Source organism: Delphinapterus leucas, chromosome 1 (genome assembly GCF_059928025.1).
Source record: "Delphinapterus leucas isolate spDelLeu-1000000601 "Yukka" chromosome 1, BTC_Dleu_Yukka2, whole genome shotgun sequence".
NCBI lineage: Eukaryota > Metazoa > Chordata > Mammalia > Artiodactyla > Monodontidae > Delphinapterus > Delphinapterus leucas.
This window is the reverse complement of record NC_143129.1, coordinates 146645329-146665204: the sequence shown is the minus strand read 5'-3', so window position 1 is coordinate 146665204 and position 19876 is coordinate 146645329. Positions and strand designations below refer to the sequence as shown.

At 45.8% G+C, this 19876-nt stretch overlaps 1 protein-coding gene across 1 annotated transcript; it reads left to right on the top strand.

Moving 5' to 3' along the window:
- Window positions 1-950: 950 nt before the first annotated feature.
- On the top strand, window positions 951-8847 carry GPX7 (glutathione peroxidase 7). The gene is made up of 3 exons (XM_022575700.3): window positions 951-1298; window positions 5590-5851; window positions 7326-8847. Exons 1-3 carry the CDS (start codon window positions 1005-1007, stop codon window positions 7487-7489), a joined length of 720 nt encoding a protein of 239 aa, XP_022431408.1. The 5' UTR covers window positions 951-1004; the 3' UTR covers window positions 7490-8847.
- Window positions 8848-19876: the final 11029 nt, after the last annotated feature.

Sequence of the window (19876 nt, the reverse complement as noted above, 5' to 3'; positions counted from 1 at the left end):
ACAGAAAAAAAAAAAAAGAAGTGTTTGTTGAATGACTGTGTAAGTGCTTAGCCTGTACCGCATTACATGAAAGCTCCAGTTTTCTCAAGCCAGCCTGTGATCTCCTGGAGAACTAGTACAGCGTCAGCACCCAGCACCGTGCTTGGCACTTAGTGGGGCTCCATAAGGGTTTTCCAAGTTTGGGAAACACTGTGAAGTGCTGCCCAGATCCCCCATCAGTGAAGACTTGTAACACCAGCTATTGGGAATGCTGTCAGTGAAGAGCCTTTAACTGTCAGCCCCCCAGGGACAGGGCCCCCTTAGCTCCTGTCATAGCCCTTCCCAGATGGCCCCACATCCCATGAAAGATGAAGGCAGGGATATTAGAAGCCCGGTCTGGTCATCTTAGCTCACCTGGGGACAACTCTGATGGGCCATTCTAGTTCCAGAGCCCCTGTGGGGTCAGCCATGACTGTCCTTGGGCCTGCGTGGACCTCTGGACTTCTTCTGCCCACTCCTGTTCCCTCCCCCTCCCTTCCACAGGTGTGGATCCCAAGGGCACTCCCTCATAAACACCCTTTACTGAAATCTCCATCTCATAATCTGCTTCCCAGGAACCCAACCTGAAATAGGCCCTCTCTCTTCTCTTCTCCTCTGTCTCATCCCTTTCAGGGGACGTCCATTCATTCACCTAAAGTTCGTAGGCACCATTCAGCTGACAAAAAAGTTTCACATCCATTTTTCTATTACTCTCATTCTGTACCGTCTAGGTGCATCAGGAAGGCAACAGATGGAGAAACTGGGGCCCAGAGAGGTGCAGCGACCAGCCTAAGGGCACTGCACTAATTAAAAACTAGCTAAGCTCCCAGATGCAGTTGTCCACCTCCCTTTCGCTACCTAGTCGCTGCATCCTGGAGCAAGAGGGAGCCTCATTGAAACGAATTCCGGTCTCAGTGGGCAGAATCCTGAAACCACGGCTCTAGGGTCCGGAAAGGGGCGCAGAGTCCAACGGTCCCGCAGTACAGATGGGGAGACTGAGGTCCAGAGCCCGGCTGTCCACCGCCCGCGGAGAAGGGGGCGCGTCCTGCCCGGCTGGCCGCTTGGAGCCGGGGCCGCCTCCTCCCGCCCCCCGCGCCCGTGACCCCAGCCCTGCCTTTGCCACGCCGCCTGCTCGGGAGCGAGTCATGGTGGCGGGACTGGCGGCAGCATGGCTGCTCCTGGCGGCTGCGGCCTGCGCGCAGCGGGAGCAGGACTTCTACGACTTCAAGGCGGTCAACATCCGGGGCAAGTTGGTGTCTCTGGAGAAGTACCGCGGCTCGGTGAGTGTCCGCCCGCCGGGCCTCGGCGCCATCCAGCCGGGGCCTGACGGGGGCGCCCGGCGGCCCGGGACCCTGCCGGGTGTGGCTCCGAGGGGCTCTGGCCGCCCGGCCACCCTGCCCTGGCTCCCCACCCCCACCCAGACATCCCGCCGGGCGCGGCGCCCCCAGATCCTGCGCCGGGTCTGTCCCTCGACTACGTGGCATGGTCCGGCGCGCGGTGAAACCCGAAACTCTCGCTGCCGGCGCCGATTTCCCTCCCAGCGATTTTGCGCAGCGGGGCCCAGCCTCTCACACACTGGTCTAAAAAGTAACCCTAGCATCCTAGGGCCTTTGTCTCTCCCATCCCCAGTTTCCACGTTCGGAACAGAGGGAGTTGGTGATAATCAGTCCAGTGAGAACATTGTGGAAATGAAAGCTCGGTGCAGAGGGAGTTACCATTTCAGACACACGGGGACCTTACACAGATCATCCTTTAGAGAGTAGTACATTAAGTCCCAGAGAGGGAAGGTCGCACAGCGCTAGAAAGCACGGAGCCTAGAGGAGAACCGCTTATCCATCCGTGGCCTACTCTAGACAAACTTTTTAGCTGGGAGCTCAGGCTGAGATTTAAGTGTCATCCAGTATAACTGCTACCTCCTTACCAAGAGGGAGTCTCAGCTCAGAGAGGACTTGAGAGAGGCAGTGTGCCTGGGTGAGTCTTTGAAACAAGAGTGAGTTTTAGTAAGACCAAGAAGAGCACTCCAGGCAAAGAGAACTGTCAAATGCCAAGACGCAGAACTAAACAGCAAGAATGGTGATGCTGGTGGGGAGGTCTTCAAGCAGTTGTGCTTGAAGGAGCATAAAGCATGAGGGTGAAAGATGAGGCTGAAGAGGGTAGGGAGGGACCAAGAGGGGCCTTGAACGCTACCTTCAGAGACCGAAATGTTGCACTGTGTGTAATGAAGAGCCCTCCAAGTTCACTTCTCAAGGTGGACCTCAGGCTGTGGTGTGGAAAGGGTGGGGAGTTGGTTTCTAATGGACAGGGAGGCCCAGCATCCAGATTTGGATGGACCACACACACACACACACACACACACACACACACACACACAAATGGCTGTTAGCATTCTTCTCCCAGGAGCAAGGCCATCCTTAGTGAAGAAAGTACTCTCTAAGCCTTGGAATTCTCAGTTATCCTGGGAGTACTGGGGATAGTAGTCCTTGTCCTGATTGCCCCCCGCCCCAAGGTATTGTGAGTTTCAAATGAGGTGACAATGTGGAAGCACTTGGTAGAGTGCTCTGTGCTTGTGTTTGTGGGGCCCCAGCAGGAACCTCATCCAGGACTCAGGGCAAAGGGCCAGTAAGAGTAGGGCCCATTGCCATTCAGGCCTTCCCTTCCCTCTGGTGCAGCTCACCAGAGAGCCTCAGGTTTAGCACTTGACCAGCTCTGCTACTCATTAATTCATTATTTATTGTTGAGCACCTACTGTATACTAAGTACTGTGCCAGCCCTGGGGATACAGCGGTGAACAAAACAGCTAAGTTTCCCCTTTAACAGAGCTTATATGCGGTGGAGAGGAGAAAGGCAATAAACAAGGAACGGAGAAATGAACAATGTAATTCCTAATAGTAATAGATGCTAAGACAAAAACAGACAAAGGCTATTTGTTTTCAGAAGTAATAAGGCATCCAGGATGTGAGGAACAGAAATCCTGGAGAAAAATTACCTGGAAAGTAGTCCCAGAATTCTGAGTGTTTTCATCCTCTAGGTCACTGGCAAATCCTAAAAAGCATTGGAGCAAGAGGCCTAGAAATCAATCAGAAAGAAAATGAAAAAAAAAACAAAAAACGAAGTCACACACCTGCTACGAGGTAGAGTTAGAATTTGAACCCAGGCAGTCCAGTTCCAGAGCCCATGTCTTAATTTCCAGCTTATTTCCAACTTTAGAGGGAAACCAGGAACAGTCAGTCCAGGGAACCTGTAAATGAAACTGTGTGTTAACCCAAGCTTCTTGGTTTGCCACTTGGGCGATATGGTCATTCATTCACCTGCAAATAGCTACTGGCTCATTATGTGTATTTTACCATGGGTTTTTTAAAAATTGGAAGCAAAAAACACTGGCTTCTTTATAGGCACTACATGCCTGCCACTGGGTCCAGCCCTGCAGACATAGCCATGAGCAAAATTGTATGGTTTGTGCCCTCACGCTAACAGGGAAGACAGTCATTTAGACCAGTGTTGAGTGTAGATAAATGGGTGACACTCAGGAATGCCCTTGGCTACACCGTGAGGTTATGTACATATAGGCCTGAGTGTAGTGTGTATGTGAATGGTTTATTTGTTTGCTTGCTTCTGTGTACGCATCTGAGTCTGCATCTGTGCTTGTATACGTATATGTAAATTTACTGTGTGTATTTAGGTGTATCTGTCTGTGTTTTGGTCACTTTAAAGATAAGCTTTTTGGATTCAGGCACGGAAATAGAAATAGGATTTCCCTCCTTCCAAAAGTATGGGCAGACACACAAGATGTAGGTTAGAAATAAACAACCTTTAATGCTCTCAATGCCCAAGGATCCAGTAAAGAAGAAAGAGGAAGACCTCTAACTAGTGAAGGGAGCTAAGAGTCCCAGTTTCTCACCACCAGAGGCGCAATATGGCACATGCTGACAAAATGGGGGAGGTTGTTCTAACAGCCTGTGGCCCCAAGGAATGGGTGAGGGAGATACAGCACAGTGGTTCTCATCGCCTAGCTCAGTCGTTCTCAGCTGGTGGTGATCTTTTTCCCCAGGGGACATTCGGCAACGTCTGTAGACATCTTTGATTGTTAAGACTAGGCGTCTAGTGGGTGGAGGCCAGGGACGCTACTAAACATTCTACAATGAACAGGACAGCTACCTCACAACAAAGATTATCCAGCCCCAAGTGTCAGTAGTGCTGAGGTCGAGAAACTCTGTCCAGCCTCAGCAGTCTGTGCCCGAGCATGTCCAGTGACCCAGGCTGCCGAAGGTGACCCTCTTTATGGAGCCAGCTGGTATAATCCTGCCTCTTCTAAAAAGTGGCCAGGACTTCCCTGGTGGCGCAGTCGTTAAGAATCCGCCTGCCAATGCAGGGGACAGAGATTCTATCCCTGGTCCGGGAAGATCCCACATGCCGCGGAGTAAATAAGCCTGTGAGCCACAAATACTGAGCCTGCGCTCTAGAGTCTGTGAGCCACAACTGCTGAGCCTGCATGCTGCAACTACTGAAGCCTGCACGCCTACAGCCCGTGCTCCGCAACAAGAGAAGCCACAGCAATAAGAAGCCTATGCACCGCAGCAAAGAGTAGCCCCCACTTGCCGCAACTAGAGAAAGCCCGTGCACAGCAACAAAGACCCAACGCGGCCAAAAATCAATCAATCAATAAATAAAATTAAAAAAATAAAATAAAATAAAATAATAAAATAAGAAGTGGCCAGAGAGATAGGGCTTGGCTACCTAAACACAGGGTGAGAATTTAAACCCTTTAATAATATATAACTAGAAGCTAAAAACATAGCATTTGTGCCAAAATTGTAACTGCAGTAATATAATCAAGTTCCATCAGCCAGATTTATATTTATCACCGAACGGCAATAAATAAATATATTATAAGGCAATCATAAATTTAAGGGTTAGTCTAGTGATAGAAGAAAGTGGTATTTGTTTGCTGGAGGGAGAGGGGCAAAAAGGGATTGCCCTGAGGTTCTTCGGATCCTTTTATCAAGAAAACCATGCCTGTCTATGTACCCGTTCAGGTGATCATATATATGTGCACACTTACTTATTCATTCAGCACATACTTTCTGAGACTTTTCCATGTGTCAGGCCCAGTAATGAAGTGAACATAGCTCCTGCCCTCAGTGGGTTCACATTCTAGAAGGAAGACCAACACATGTATAGGCAACTACAGTGTAGAATGATGAGTGCTAGTTGACTGAGCCAGAAATTGAACCCAGGTCTGCCTTTTCTCTCTCCTGTATCACCTCCTAATGTGCGTTCACCAGTATGTGTGCCTCTCTCTGTGATGGTGCTCTGTGTGTTTGTGGGCATGTGTGACGTGTGCTAATGTATCTTTGTGTCGAGGGGCACAGGCATACCCATTCATGTGTATTGTGTACTTATTCTCATGAATGTTTATGTATGTGTTTCACACGTCTGTAAGACCCTGCATGTTTATGAGAGAGAGCATTAATTGTTGAGGGGGGTCACATACGTGGGCATGTCAGGCCATGTACAAGTGTGTGCCTCTTCACTGGTTTGTGTATGTGTCTGGGTTTTGCTTTTGCCACCCAGGTGTCCCTGGTGGTGAACGTGGCTAGCGAGTGTGGCTTCACAGACCAGCACTACCGGGCCCTGCAACAGCTACAGCGGGACCTGGGGCCTCACCACTTCAACGTGCTTGCCTTTCCCTGCAACCAGTTTGGCCAGCAGGAGCCCAACAGCAACAAGGAGATTGAGAACTTTGCCCGCCGCACCTACAGTGTCTCTTTCCCCATGTTTAGCAAGATCACAGTCACCGGCACTGGTGCCCACCCTGCCTTCAAGTACCTGATCCGTGAGTCCTGAGCCTTTCCCTCACCTTCCCTCAGCCGGCTGAGGCTGTGGCTCCCTGGGCAGCAGAAGCTACTGGCTGGCTGGGTGACCTGGGGCCCCTTAGACCTGCACAGGCGGGTTGATGGTCTGTTCTAGCACTAATCTTTGAGGATGAGCTGAGGAGTATTCCTGCTTAAGAATATCTCCGTCCCTGCTGCCTTGCAGTTCTCCCTCAGAGTCACTCTTGCAGACTTCTCTGGGCTCCTGTTTCCATCTGCAGTGGCTCCTAGAAGGAGACTGGACCCTCAGATTTTAGTCAGTGTGAATTAGTTGAGCTTATGGACTTAGCTGCAGGCAGGGGATGCCACATGCCTGGAGAAGGCCAGCCCATATCTCCTGTCCTGAGTCAGAGACAAAGTGTGTAGGCCACAGGAGAGAAACCTTCTGAGCTAAAATACCAGATCTTGGGAATTCCCTGGCAGTGCAGCAGTTAGGACTCGGCACTTCCACTACCCGGCCTGGGTTCAATTGCTGGTTGGGGAACTAAGATCCCAAGCAAGCTGTGTGGCGCAGCCATAAAAAAACCAAACAGATCTTAATATTTGAGAAATAGATTCCTTCTGCAGAAGCCTCAGAACCACAAAATGGGGTCATTAGCCAAGCTTGTCATTAAGTACTGTTTCCTTTCTCAGGCCTCTCCCTTCCTTTGGGGACTCCATTTTTGCCTTCTCCCACCTCCTATTCCATGCTTCTGGTTGCCTTCATATCCCTCACTACCACACCCCCACCCCCCCCACCCCCCGCCAATCCATTCACCTGGAAGAGTAAATAACAAACAACAGTGTAGCAAACAAAAGGTCCCTTACTGAGGCAATTTGAATTTTGTTTTGTAGGTCAATCCTAATATTTGTTTTTTTTCCCCTGTGTGTTTTTATTAGTTCCTTCTCAGTTCCCGTAGTTATAGATCAAACCTGGCTGTGCTTTAGAAGCACCTGGGGACCTCTTAAAAATGCATTAGCCTGAGATCTACTGAAGCAGAGCCCAAGAATCTGTTTATATTAAACCCCCTCCTCCACCACCACCACCACCATGATTCAGATGCAGAGAGTCCATGGACTAACATTTGGAAACCATTGAGATTTAATCAGAAAATAGGATATAGACTGTGTAGTAGTTTGAGGTCATTAATAAAGGAAGGTCTGATGTTGCCTTACCCAGCACTTCACAGAATCATAAAGCAGTAATTCTCAACCTGGGCACCAGATTGCAATCTCCTGGAAAGCTTTTGAAAAATACTGATGCCTGAGTCTCACCCCCAGATATTCTTACTTAAGTGGTCTGGGGGTATGGACTGGGCATCAGGATTTTTAAAAGCTCTCCAGTTCATTCTAACTAATAGAACCACTACTTCAAGGGAGGGGTGGACACCAATAGTGGGATTCCAGGAGACGGGACACAGGGAAGCACACTTTGCTCTCCTTCTTCCTTTGCTCTAGAGACTTCTGGAAAGGAGCCCACCTGGAACTTCTGGAAGTACCTAGTGGCCCCAGATGGAAAGGTGATAGGGGCTTGGGACCCAACCATGTCGGTGGAGGAGTTAAGGCCCCAGATTACAGCGCTTGTGAGGAAGCTCATCCTGAAGAAGCGAGAAGACTTATAACTACTTTCCCTCCTCTCCCACTGTCCCCTCCCCTCACTGTTCACGAGTGACCAAAGCAAACTCAAATGGTGCTACGAGGGAGAGACCACTGACTCTCCTTCCTCCACTCTTATCCCACCTACCCCATCACTCCTGTCTGGGGAAAATTCTAGTAGTTTGATTATTTGAATCTTAGAGCAACCTGTAAGAACCCCTGACCAGTGACAGCTCTTGACCAATGACTCAACAACCAATAAGAACCTCTAGCCCATGAAAACATGTGGCAAATAGAGGTACAAGCAATAATCTCCTACCTGTTATGAACTCTCTAAAATGAGGCCAATTCCTACCTCACAGGGCTGTTGTGAGATTGAGGATGAAAGGCCTATGAAAGTGCCTAGGGCAGTGCCAGGTAACTAGGAGGCGTTCAATAAATGTTTTTTGCATATGAACCAAAAAATAAGTTGTGATCAATAAAAACTTGAACCCAACATGAATTTCCAGCCATGAGAATCCAGGCCAAACATTTGTTGTTGTTGTTGTTATTGTTTTCCTATGTATTTTTTTCAATTACAAAAGTAATACAAATTCATTGTAAAATAAGATGATACAAAATAAAAATGAAACTATCCCCCTCATTTCCTACATGGTCACTCCCTGGAGGTAAACACTGTTCGCAGTTTGGTACCAAGTCTTCCCAGACTTTTTTTATCAAGCCTATCATTATTGCCCAATAAGAATTCACTGACCAAAAGTACACTACAATTACAAACAGGCAAAGGATAAGAACAGATAATTCACAGAAAAATGGAGACGGATAATGAGGATATGAAAAGATGTTCAGCCTCATTCAAGTTGGGAAGATTTTGTTAAATGATAATACCTGTCACTGGTGAGGATGTGCAGAAATGGGCATTCGCATAAGCTGTCAGTGGGACAACAAACTGGCACAGCTTTTTAGAGGATGACTTGTCAATATCTTTTAAAACAAAATGTTTATATGCTTTGATCCACCATTTCTCCTTTTAAAAGACTCCCAAACTGTGCAAATATGTGTGTACAATAATATGTATGTACATTGTTCATAATGGTGAAAATTCGATGCAATCCTTGTTTCCATCAGTATGGTTTGGTAACAAATTATGGTACAAATCCAAATGATAATAATAACTAATACAGGGCTTCCCTGGTGGGGCAGTGATTAAGAATCCGCCTGCCAATGCAGGGGACACAGGTTCAAGCCCTGGTCCAGGAAGATCCCACATGCCGCGGAGCAATTAAGCCCGTGGCGCCACAACTACTGAGCCTGTGCTCTACAGCCCACGAGCCACAACTGCTGAGCCCGCGTGCCACAACTACCGAAGCCTGTGCACCTAGAGCCCATGCTCCACAACAAGAGAAGCCACTGCAATGAGAAGCCCGCACACCACAACAAAGAGTAGCCCCCACTCGCCACAACTAGAGAAAGCCTGTGCACAGCAATGAAGACCCAACGCAGCCAAAAATAAATAAATAAAATATTTTTAAAAAGGGAAATAATAAAAAATATATTAAAATAATAGTTATTCAAATGAATGAATTAATTTCTATGCTACCATAGAAAGTTGTCCAAAAGTGAAAAAATGGCAAATTGTAATGAACACATGCACACACAAGAAAACACCCAGTACAAACAAGAATAACATTTTTATTAAAAATTTACAATGTTAAGTGTGAGAGAGAGAGGGAGGGAAGGAGGGAGGGAGGGATGTAGACCAAACTATTAATGGTGGCTGTCCGTGAGGGCGTGGGGTGGGATAACAGGAGTCATTCACTTTCTTTGTTAAGTATTTTTGTAATGTTTGAATTTTGTGTGTAAAAATACGTATTTCACTTTTATATAAATATAGAAAAGAGGTGATGAGCAGAGTCACTGACAGATAATTTATCGGCCAATGAGAATTTCATGTCTACTTCTCCCAAAGTCACTCTTCTAGAAGAAGGAAACTCAGATTCAAGTCTTGGCTGTGCCCTTGACTCACAGACTGAGCAAATTGTTCCCTCTCTGCTGTCTTCCATTTTCCTACTGGACAGTGAAAGGGTTGAACTGTGCTCAAAGCCTCCCTTAATGATCCTTCCCAAAAGCTGCAAGAGTAAATGAAGGCTTTCTGTGGGCTGACCACATACCACCCTGTGGTGGCCTCCAGCCTGTCCGAACACACCCTCCTCCAAGCTCTGGCTCTGCACGTGGTCGTTTCCGCGTGTGTGCAGGTGCACACACATACACACACACAGTGAAATCCAGCTATCACAGAAATTTTTGTGATGAACAACTCAGAACCACATTCTCAATGGACATCTCTCTGACCTCACCCTACTTGACCTGTCAGCCGCTTCTGACATTGCTGATTGTATGACTCTTCTCCCTGACACATTCTCTTCCCTTCTTAGTTTTCCTGCCCCTGTCTTCTCTTGGTTTTCCCCCATCTCTCTGAGTGCTCCTTCCTTCTCAATGTCTGTCCATGACTCTTCCTCCTCTGCCCACTCCTTCCCTGTTGGTCTTCCTTAGGCTTCTAGGCGGGTCCCTTTTCTCACTTCATATACTCTTCCACAACCATCTCATTTTTTCTCATGGTTTTGACCACCGTCTACATCCTGATGATACCTAAATCTCTACCTTATATCTATGCTGGACTCATACCCACTTGCCTACTGGGCATGACTAGAGACACCTCAATTCAGTGTCTCCAGAACTAAAGTCATCACCTCTCCTTGACACACGCTGTCCATTATCCCCAGCCTTCACAAACCCCCTAAGCCTTTCCTTCCACACACCACTCACTCACTCACTTACCACATTCTCATTGTTTAAGCAACTGCCTTCCTTTCCCTCCTCAGCACAGTGCTTGGCCCTTAGCAGATTAAATTTAATTATATGGGAAGCATTTTGAGCACTGGCTCCATGCTGTCCCTGCCTAGACCCTATCTGGAAAACCAAAGACAAGCAAACAGTTCCCCCCAGCAGTTTAGGGTCCAGCTGAGGATGTTGCACTCCAAATTAGACCTTCATTCCTAGGCTTTATCAGCTTTCTGCTGTTCCCAAGTCCCCTCTAATGTGCAAGAGTCCTCCTAGGAAAAATCTCATTTTATGTTGTTATCAACTGTTACCTCAGTCATTGGTTAAGCAATATCTGCTAACAACTTAGTGTTAAATTAACCCCTCGGTAATCATCTAACACTTGAATAGTTAATATTTGATTTTTCTACTGATGCCTTAATTATCTTCTAACACGTATAAGCCAAAAAAAAATTTTTTTTTAACAAGCCTGCATCTGACGTTAATTAATTTATTTATTTTTGCTGCGTTGGGTCTTTGTTTCTGTGCGAGGGCTTTCTCTAGTTGTGGCAAGCGGGGGCCACTCTTCATCGCAGTGCGCGGGCCTCTCACTATAGCGGCCTCTCTTGTTGCAGAGCACAGGCTCCAGACGCGCAGGCTCAGTAGTTGTGGCTCACGGGCCTAGTTGCTCCGCGGCATGTGGGATCCTCCCAGACCAGGGCTCGAACCCGTGTCCCCTGCATTAGCAGGCAGATTCTCAACCACTGCGCCACCAGGGAAGCCCCTAAGCCAAATATTTTATTTATTAGGTTATGTCTTAGCACTTAGCAGTTTAGCTATTTGCTAACAATTATTAATCAATATTTTAGTTGTCTGCTTAAATCATATTACCGATCACTAAGCTCTCTGCTATTAGTTTAGAGGTGATAAGCAATGGGATCACCAGTTAGGAGTTTGGAGAAGGGCTCATTTCTGGCTGCCGATACAATAATAGCCTCTGTCTTTTGTTGAGCTCTCTTTTCACCCCCAGATGATTCTCATTCACCATCAACTGGTCCTAGGTCCTCAAAGAGAGGGTGGGCCCATCCTAATTGCTTATTTATTTCTCTGAGCTGGGCTGGAATGTGGAGGGAGGAGAGCGTGACTATGAGGGGAATCTCTGGAAAATTATGGTTGGAAGGGACTTTCATTCATCAACAAGTATTTCTTGAGCATTGCCTATGTGTCAAATTCTGCATTAGGTTCTAGGGATATATCAGTGAACAAAACACCCATGTTCCCAGCTGTCATGGTGTTCAGAGAATAGTGGGAAATAGTGGGAAACATTAAACAAACAATTACACCAATTATTATACAATTACAATTATGGTAAGCACCAGGAAGAAGTACAAGGAACCATGAGCATGTATAAAAGTGGCATTGGACATATTCTGGAGTGCAGTGGAGGCTTCCATGAGAAATGCCATTTAAGCTGAGAGCTGAAATTTTAATAAGAGTTAGGGCAGGGCTTCCCTGGTGGCGCAGTGGTTGAGAGTCCACCTGCCGATGCAGGGGACATGGGTTCGTGCCCCAGTCCGGGAAGATCCCACATGCCGCAGAGCGGCTGGGCCCATGAGCCATGGCCGCTGAGTCTGCGCGTCCGAAGCCTGTGCTACGCAACGGGAGAGGCCACAACAGTGAGAGGCCCGCATACCGAAAAAAAAAAAAAGAGTTAGGGCAAAGAAGTAGAGTGAAGGGTTTGTAAACAGAAGCAGTGGCTGGAGCAAAGACCCTAATGAGGGAAGATGCTCAACAGAATGGAGCCAGTGCTGCTTGGAGCGAAGTGGTAGGGAGAAGGGTCAGAGAGGTAGGCAGGGGCCAGATCATTCAAGGTCTTGTGGGATCCAGGTGAGAAATGATACTGACTTGACTTAGCATCACAGAGTCTGTCTTCAGTCCCAAACCTGAAGGTCAGAAATAAACCCTTGGCGCAGAGGCAGACACTGAACTACAGATAGGAGAAGTAGATGGCTCTGGGGCTACCAGGAGCACCGGTCAGCATGGAGACACCTGTGGAAGGCAGGCAGATCTGAAACCTCCCAGCTCCAGCAGGGCCAGCCTGGTGTTTGCTGGAGGGAATTGCTGAAGCTTGGTTAGCTACAAATCACCAAGCTGCTTGCATAGATTCCTGGGCCCCAGAGGGATTACATTGCAGGTGGTCAATAGGCTACATTTCAAGACAGAAACACTGCCTTGGGTATAACCAAAAAAAAACTCTGCAGCTTCCTCTCCTCCCCACATCTCCTTCAGTCCCTACATCTTAGCCCTTACCTGTGACTTTTTTTTTTTTTTTTTTTTGGCGGCACGCGGGCCTCTCACTACTGTGGCCTCTCCCGTTGCGGAGCACAGGCTCCGGACGCGCAGGCTCAGCGGCCATGGCTCACAGGCCCAGCCGCTCCGCGGCATGTGGGATCGTCCCAGATCGGGGCACGAACCCGTGTCCCCTGCATCGGCAAGTGGACTCTCAACCACTGCACCACCAGGGAAGCCCTTATCTGTGACTTTCACCACTTTGTGTCGGGATAGAGATTTGGCAGCTGTAACGAGAACCCAAAGTAAACACAGTCTCATAAAAGGTAGAAGTTTTTTCTATACCATGTAAAAATTGGACCTTTACCTGCTCCGTGAATTAGTCAGGGGCCCGGGCTTATGGCTCTGGCATCCCTAGGACATTGTCATCAGCTGCATGACCCAAGACAGCTGACCACCTCACCCCTATGCCTTTAAGGGCATGACTACATCACATTCTACAAGTCAGAAGAACTTAGTCTATAGCCATACCCAGACATAATTTATTTTCACTAGGAAATAAAGTTTTTATTCTGTATGGCCATGTGCCCATATGAAAATTGAGTTCCATTAACATAAAAGAAGGGGAGAACACATGTTGCAGGGGTCAGGGACAAATAGCCATCTCTGCGCTATATCTTAACATTTTTCAAATCTCTCTCCTCTCCTTTTTCCTGCTACGACTATCCTAACTCAGGATTTATCATCTTTCTGGCTCATATCCTTGGCCCCAATTCCCTCCTTCAATCCATCCTTAGTGTCACAAGCTGGATGATGTTCCAAAAAGCAGACCTGAGCATATCACCTCTCTGCTTCAGTGTGCCCCCCAACCCTTATCCTTGGAATAAAGGCTTGGTTCTTTAAACTGTCATTCAAAGCCCTTGTGCCTCATCCTCCTCAATTTCTCACCTTCGGTGTTGCTACAGCACCAAACTGCTTGCTATATTCTCTCTCATTTCTTCCTCCCATTGCACAGGTAGAAATTCTCTTCCTTTCCCTCATATTGCTGTGCACCTTATCTCTGTTGTGTTCTTTGAACGTAAGAAATGTCTGGTCCATAGTAGGTGTTCAAAAGTCATATATTGACTGACTACCTCATTGTCATCATCTATGTCTGTTTCTAAGTGTCCTAAAGACTGTCTCAGCCCCTGCATCAGTTAGGTTCCCCGTAAAAGGCTCAAATCCTCCCGTGGAAGGGGTGACCAATCTCAGTAAGATGGGAAAGCCCAGTCAGAAGGTCCCTTCTTCTAATCTCTTGGAATATGAGTGCCCCCTTCTGAGCACATGACCCATTGCGCCCTTCTGGTCATGCTCCAGAGGGGGTCCCAGGGCCACAATCGTCCCTGGTGTTAGTGATGATTGCATGGGAAAAACTTATATTTTAAAAATTACTCAATCTTCATATGACATTCAAATTTAACCAGCCATCTTGCATCTTATCTGGCAACACTAATCCAGGGTTGAATACCATGCAGTCGGAAGTTGAACTAGATAGCCTCTAGGATCCTTTCAACTCTAGGAAACAAAGATTCTAACTCTTCTGATTCACCTTGTAACTCCCAATGAAAGCAGAAACTCAGAATTAAAGTCAAAGAGCTAAGAACATAGTTAATAGGCTAATCAACAGAACAAATGACAATATCCCCTTACTAGATGTGTAACATTGGGACAGTCACTTAATCTACCTCAACCTCCATTGTTTCATCTAGCCAATAAAAGGAAACCAAGATTTTACCTAATAAATGCTGGGCACTGTGCTAGACACTTCTATCTATGTGCTGTCTCCCCTGGAATGTTCAGACAAACTAATGTGTGAAAAGGCCCTTTTTTTTTTTTTTTTTTTGCAGTACGCGGGCCTCTCACTGTTGTGGCCTCTCCCGTTGCGGAGCACAGGCTCCGGACGTGCAGGCTCAGCAGCCATGGCTCACGGGCCCAGCCGCTCCGCGGCATGTGGGATCTTCCCGAACCGGGGCACGAACCCGCGTCCCCTGCATCGGCAGGCGGACTCTCAACCACTGCACCACCGGGGAAGCCCGAAAAGGCCCTTTGTAAGTGGAAGTGGGCTGTAACAAATGTGAAACAGTATTAGCATTAGTGTAGCACCTATCTCTAGATGATTTCCCTTACTGAAACCTTCAGGGGAAAGAACTTTCCCTAGTTTGGTCATATTGTAGGGGAAAATCATTGTCTAGGACTCTAGTGTCTAGAGCAGTGATTCTTAACTAAGGGTGATTTTGCTCACCAGGGGACATTTGGCAATGTCTGGAGACATTTTGGTTGTCACAACTGGGTAATGGGTACTACTGGCATCTAGAGGGTAGAAGCCAGGGATGCTGCTGAACATCCTACAGTATAAGGACTGTCCCCTACAACAAAGAATTACCTGGCCTAAAATGTCAGTAGGCTGAGCAATCATGGTCTAGAGTACTACCAAGCAGAATTTATATCCCAGCTCTACCACTTAGCAGCTGGGCGACTCATGGACTTTACCTCTCTGTGCCTCAGGGTCCTCTTCTGGGACATCTGGGATATTAATAGCACTTACCTCATAGGCCTATTTTGATGATTAAATAAAAATACACCCATAAAGCACTGGAGTACCTGATACATAGTAAACATTCTGTAAATGATAGTTCTTCTTATAGTTATTTAAGTATTACTGTCCCCTCTTAAAAGATAGGAAATTGAGACTCAGAGAGGGGAACAGACTTGCCCAAGGTCAAGAGAAAAAGCAATTCTAGTCATGGGGTGGACAAACGTCACCAAGAATCTTCTGTAAACAAAGGCTGCAGTTTTCTTGTGTGTGGACCTTACATGAGACACCATCCTTGCACTCAGCAAAGTGGAAGGAAAAGGAGAACTAACCTTTACTGAGTGCTCACATAACCTATATCTCATCTCTTAAGGTAGGTATTATGATTTCCATTTTACAGATATGACTAAGTGAGAAGTCTAAAGTCTCCCAGCAAGTCAATTGCCAAGTAGCAATTGAAATCCAGGCTGACCCAGTACCAAAGCCCCTGCCTCTCCCTCTGTTCTCTGCTCCCTAGACTCTGGTAACACTCCAGCAGGGACAGGGAGGGTTTAGGGTTGGAGATTTTGATTCTGGGAGAAGGCCGTTCAATCCAGGGTGCAGCAGTCTTGGAGTAAATTGCAGAAGTGGCTGATCTCAGACTGAAAAAGAACTGTGAATATGAAAAATGCTTAATAACAAATAAAGTGCTGGGCTCATGTTGAGACCAAAGAAGGAGGTAGAAAAGGCAGCGTTTGCTTCCTTGAACTTTGGGGACTGGCAAACCCAGGACAAATCCTAGTTTCTGCCATTCCTGGCTGGGTCCTTGGGTGAGAACTTAACCTCTCTGAGGCTCAATATCTTTATATATAAAATACCCATTCAGAATCATTCGTTCATTTATTTTATCTTTTTAACATCTTTATTGGAGTATAATTGCTTTACAGTGTTGTGTTAGTTTCTACTCTATAACAAAGTGAATCAGCTATATATATACATATGTCCCTCTTCCCTCTTGCATCTCCCTCCCTCCCACCCTATCCCACCCCTCTAGGTGGTCGCAAAGCACTGAGCTGATCTCCCTGTGCCATGCGGCTGCTTCCCACTAACTATCTATTTTACATTTGGTAGTGTATATATGTCCATGCCACTCCCTCACTGCGTCCCAGCTTCCCCTTCCTCCTCCCCATGTCCTCAAGTCCATTCTCCACATCTGTGTCTTTATTCCTGTCCTGCCCCTAGTTTCATCAGAACAATTCTTTTTTTCATTTATTAGCTCTTCCTCCTCCCTTAACCTATATGGCTATGCAGATTTTGAAGGTGGCCAGCAGAAAGGACAATTAAGAGTTAAAATCTAGCCTGAACTCTACTTACTCAGCCTTGCCTTTGGCATAGAGCTATATAAAGCCAGAGGAAGGAACACTTTTTTTTTTTTTAATATTTACTTATTTATTTAGGCTGCACCGGGTCTTAGTTGAGGCACTTGGGATCTTTGTTGCCACATGTGGGATCGTTTGTTGTAGCATGTAGGATCTTTTAGTTGCAGCATGCGGGCTCATAGTTGTGGCATGCAGGCTTCTTAATTGTGGCATGCAGGCTTCTTATTTGCAGCATGCAGGCTCATGGTTGAGGCATGCATGAGGGATCTAGTTCCCTGACCAGGGCTTGAACCCGTGCCCCCTGCATTGGGAGCTTGGAGTCTTACCCACTGGACCACCAGGGAAGTCCCAAGGGGCACTTTTTTCTGATTCGCACAAAAGCGCACAAAACAAAGGTGGCACAAAGCAGCAGCTTGAGAACCAGCCCTAGACTAAGTGTGGTGAAGCCAGCACCGAGCAGGTATAACTTTTGTCCTAGAGGAGCCCATAGTCTGAAGTTGTGGTTCCTAAGTGAGATGATGGCACATGGAAGTGTTCAATGAATGGTACACATAGAGCAGACGCTGCAATAAACAATGGTGCTTTCGGGAGCGGGGAGTCTTCAAGAGAGTATAGAGGATTTAGATAAGCAAAAGAAGGGAACTACATAAGCAAAAACTTGGGAGAGGAGGCTCCCTTCCCAGGTCAGATTGGCTGAAACAGAGGCTTCCTGTAGGAGAGAAGAGGTAGGTATAGTTGGAGACGTATGGAGAGTTCAGATTTTAGAGGTCAAACTAGAACCACTGGGGCTACTTCAACTGCTCAGGTCAAGACTTCAGAGGACCTCTCTGTTGATAAGTGTGTGATGGGAGAGAATCAAATGCAGAGAAAAAAGAATCACATAACTCTGCCTCAAAAGTCAAAAGAATTCTCTTCAGCATTGTACTGGAAATCCTAGACAGTGTAACAAAACAAGAAAAAATAAAATGCATCAACTGGAAAGGAAAAGTAAAACCGCCTTTATTCACAAGCAACATAATATGTTGCCTGTGAGGAAATCATGTTTTTTTCATGTTAACATAAAAAAATCCTTAGTCTATAAAAAAGCTACTAGAACTAATAACTGAATTTAACAAGATCTCAGAATACAAGGTGAATATAGGAAAATAAGTTGTATTTCTATAAATTGGCAACAAACAATTGGAATATCACATTAAAAATGTCATTTACAATAGCATCAAAAATAAGAAAAAGGGAAAAATTTTATAAAATGTGTAAAAGACCTGTACATGGAATAGTATAAAACATTGCTGGGAGAAATTAAGAACTAAATAAATGAAGAGATATATACCATGTTCATGGATTGGGAAACTCAATATTAAGATGTTAATTCTCTCCAAATTGATCTATTGATTCAATGCAATCCTAAACAAAATCCAAGCAGGATTTTTGGGGGCAGAAATTGACAAGTGGATTCTAAAATTTATATGGAAATGCAAAGGACCCAGAATCATGAAAACAATTTTGAAAAATAAGGACAAAGTTAGGAGACTTATACTACCTGATTTTAAGACTCACTTACAAAGCTACAGTAATTAAGACAGAGTGGAACTGGCATAAGGATAGATCCAGATCAGGTCAATGGAATAGAATAGAGAATTCAGAAATAAATCCACACATACATGGTTAATTGAGTTTTGCCAAAGGTGTCAAGTTAATTCAATAGAGAAAGGATAGTCCTTTCAAAGGATGGTTTTGAAACTACTTTTACTTCATATTTGGCACATAAATTAACTCAAAAAAATCAGAGGCATAAATGTAAAAGCTAAAGCTATAAAACTTTTGGAAGAAAACATAGGAGAAAATCTTTGTTATCATGGGGTCCGCAAAGATCTTTTTTTTAAAACTTTTTTTTGCCCCCCCCCCACCACGTCATGTGGGATCTTAGTTCTCTGACCAGGGATTGAACCTGCACACCCTGCATTGGAAGTGTGGAGTCTTAACCACTAGACCACCAGGGAAGTCCTGGCAAAGATCTTTTTTAGATAGAACACAGAAAGCACTAATCTTAATAGAAAAAAAGTGATAAATTGAACTATCAAAATTCTTAATTTCGGCTTTTCAAAAAACACCGTTAAGAAAAATGAGAAAGAACACAACATTGTAAATCAACTATACTTTAATAAAAAAAAATTTAATGAGAAGTCAAGCTATAGATTGGAAAAGAATATTTACAATAATATATTGATAAAGGATTTGTATCCAGAATATATAAGAACTGTTACAGTTCAATAAGAAGATAACTCAATTTAAAAAGAGGCAAAACGGGGCTTCCCTGGTGGCACAGTGGTTAACAATCCGCCTGCCAATGCAGGGCACACAGGTTCGAGCCCTGGTCGGGGAAGATCCCACATGCCGTGGAGCAACTAAGCCCGTGTGCCACAACTACTGACCCTGCGCTCTAGAGCCCAGAAGGCACAACTACTGAGCCCACGTGCCACAACTACTGCAGTCTGCGCACCTAGAGCCCGTGCTCTGCAAAAAGAGAAGCTACTGCAATGAGAAGCCCGTGCACCACAATGAAGAGTAGCCCCCGCTCGCCACAACTAGAGAGAGCCCGCACCCAGCAACCCAACTCAGCCAAAAATAATAAGTAAATAAACAAATGTATTTAAAAAGATAATAGGCAAAACATACATTTTGCCAAAGAAGATACATGAATGGCTAATGAGCACATGAGAAGTTATTCATCATTAGCCATTAGGAAAAAACAAATTAAACCCACAATGAGATGCTACTTCACGTCTACAAGAATAACCAAAATAAAAAATACTGACAATACCAAGTGCTGGTGAGGATGTAGAGCCCTGACTCTCCTCATACACTGCTGGTGGGGATGCAAAATGCTTCCAACCACACTCTGGAAAACAGTTTGGCAACTTCTTATCAAGTTAAACATACATCCACCCTATTACCCCAAAACTCCACTTCTAGGATTCACCCAAGGGAAATGAAAACATAGCCCCTCCCCCAAAAAAAGCATATATGCAAAAAATTTTATAGCAACTTTATTCATGATAGTACCCAGCTGGAAACAACTCTAATGCCTATGAACAGTTGAATGGATTAATTGCAGTATTTCATATAATGAGTATATTTCCAGGTACTCGGCAATAAAAGGAAGGAACTACTCCTACATGCAACAATTTCTGTGTATCTCAAAGGCACTGTGGTGAGCAAAATAGGTCAGGCACAAAAGGGGACACACTATCGGATTCCATTAAGACAAAAAATTCAAGAACAGGCAGAACTAATCTATAGGAAGGGAGAGCAGAGCAGTGGTTGTCTAAGGCAAGGCTAGGGGTGGGGAGGAGGGCTGACTGCAAAGTGGCACA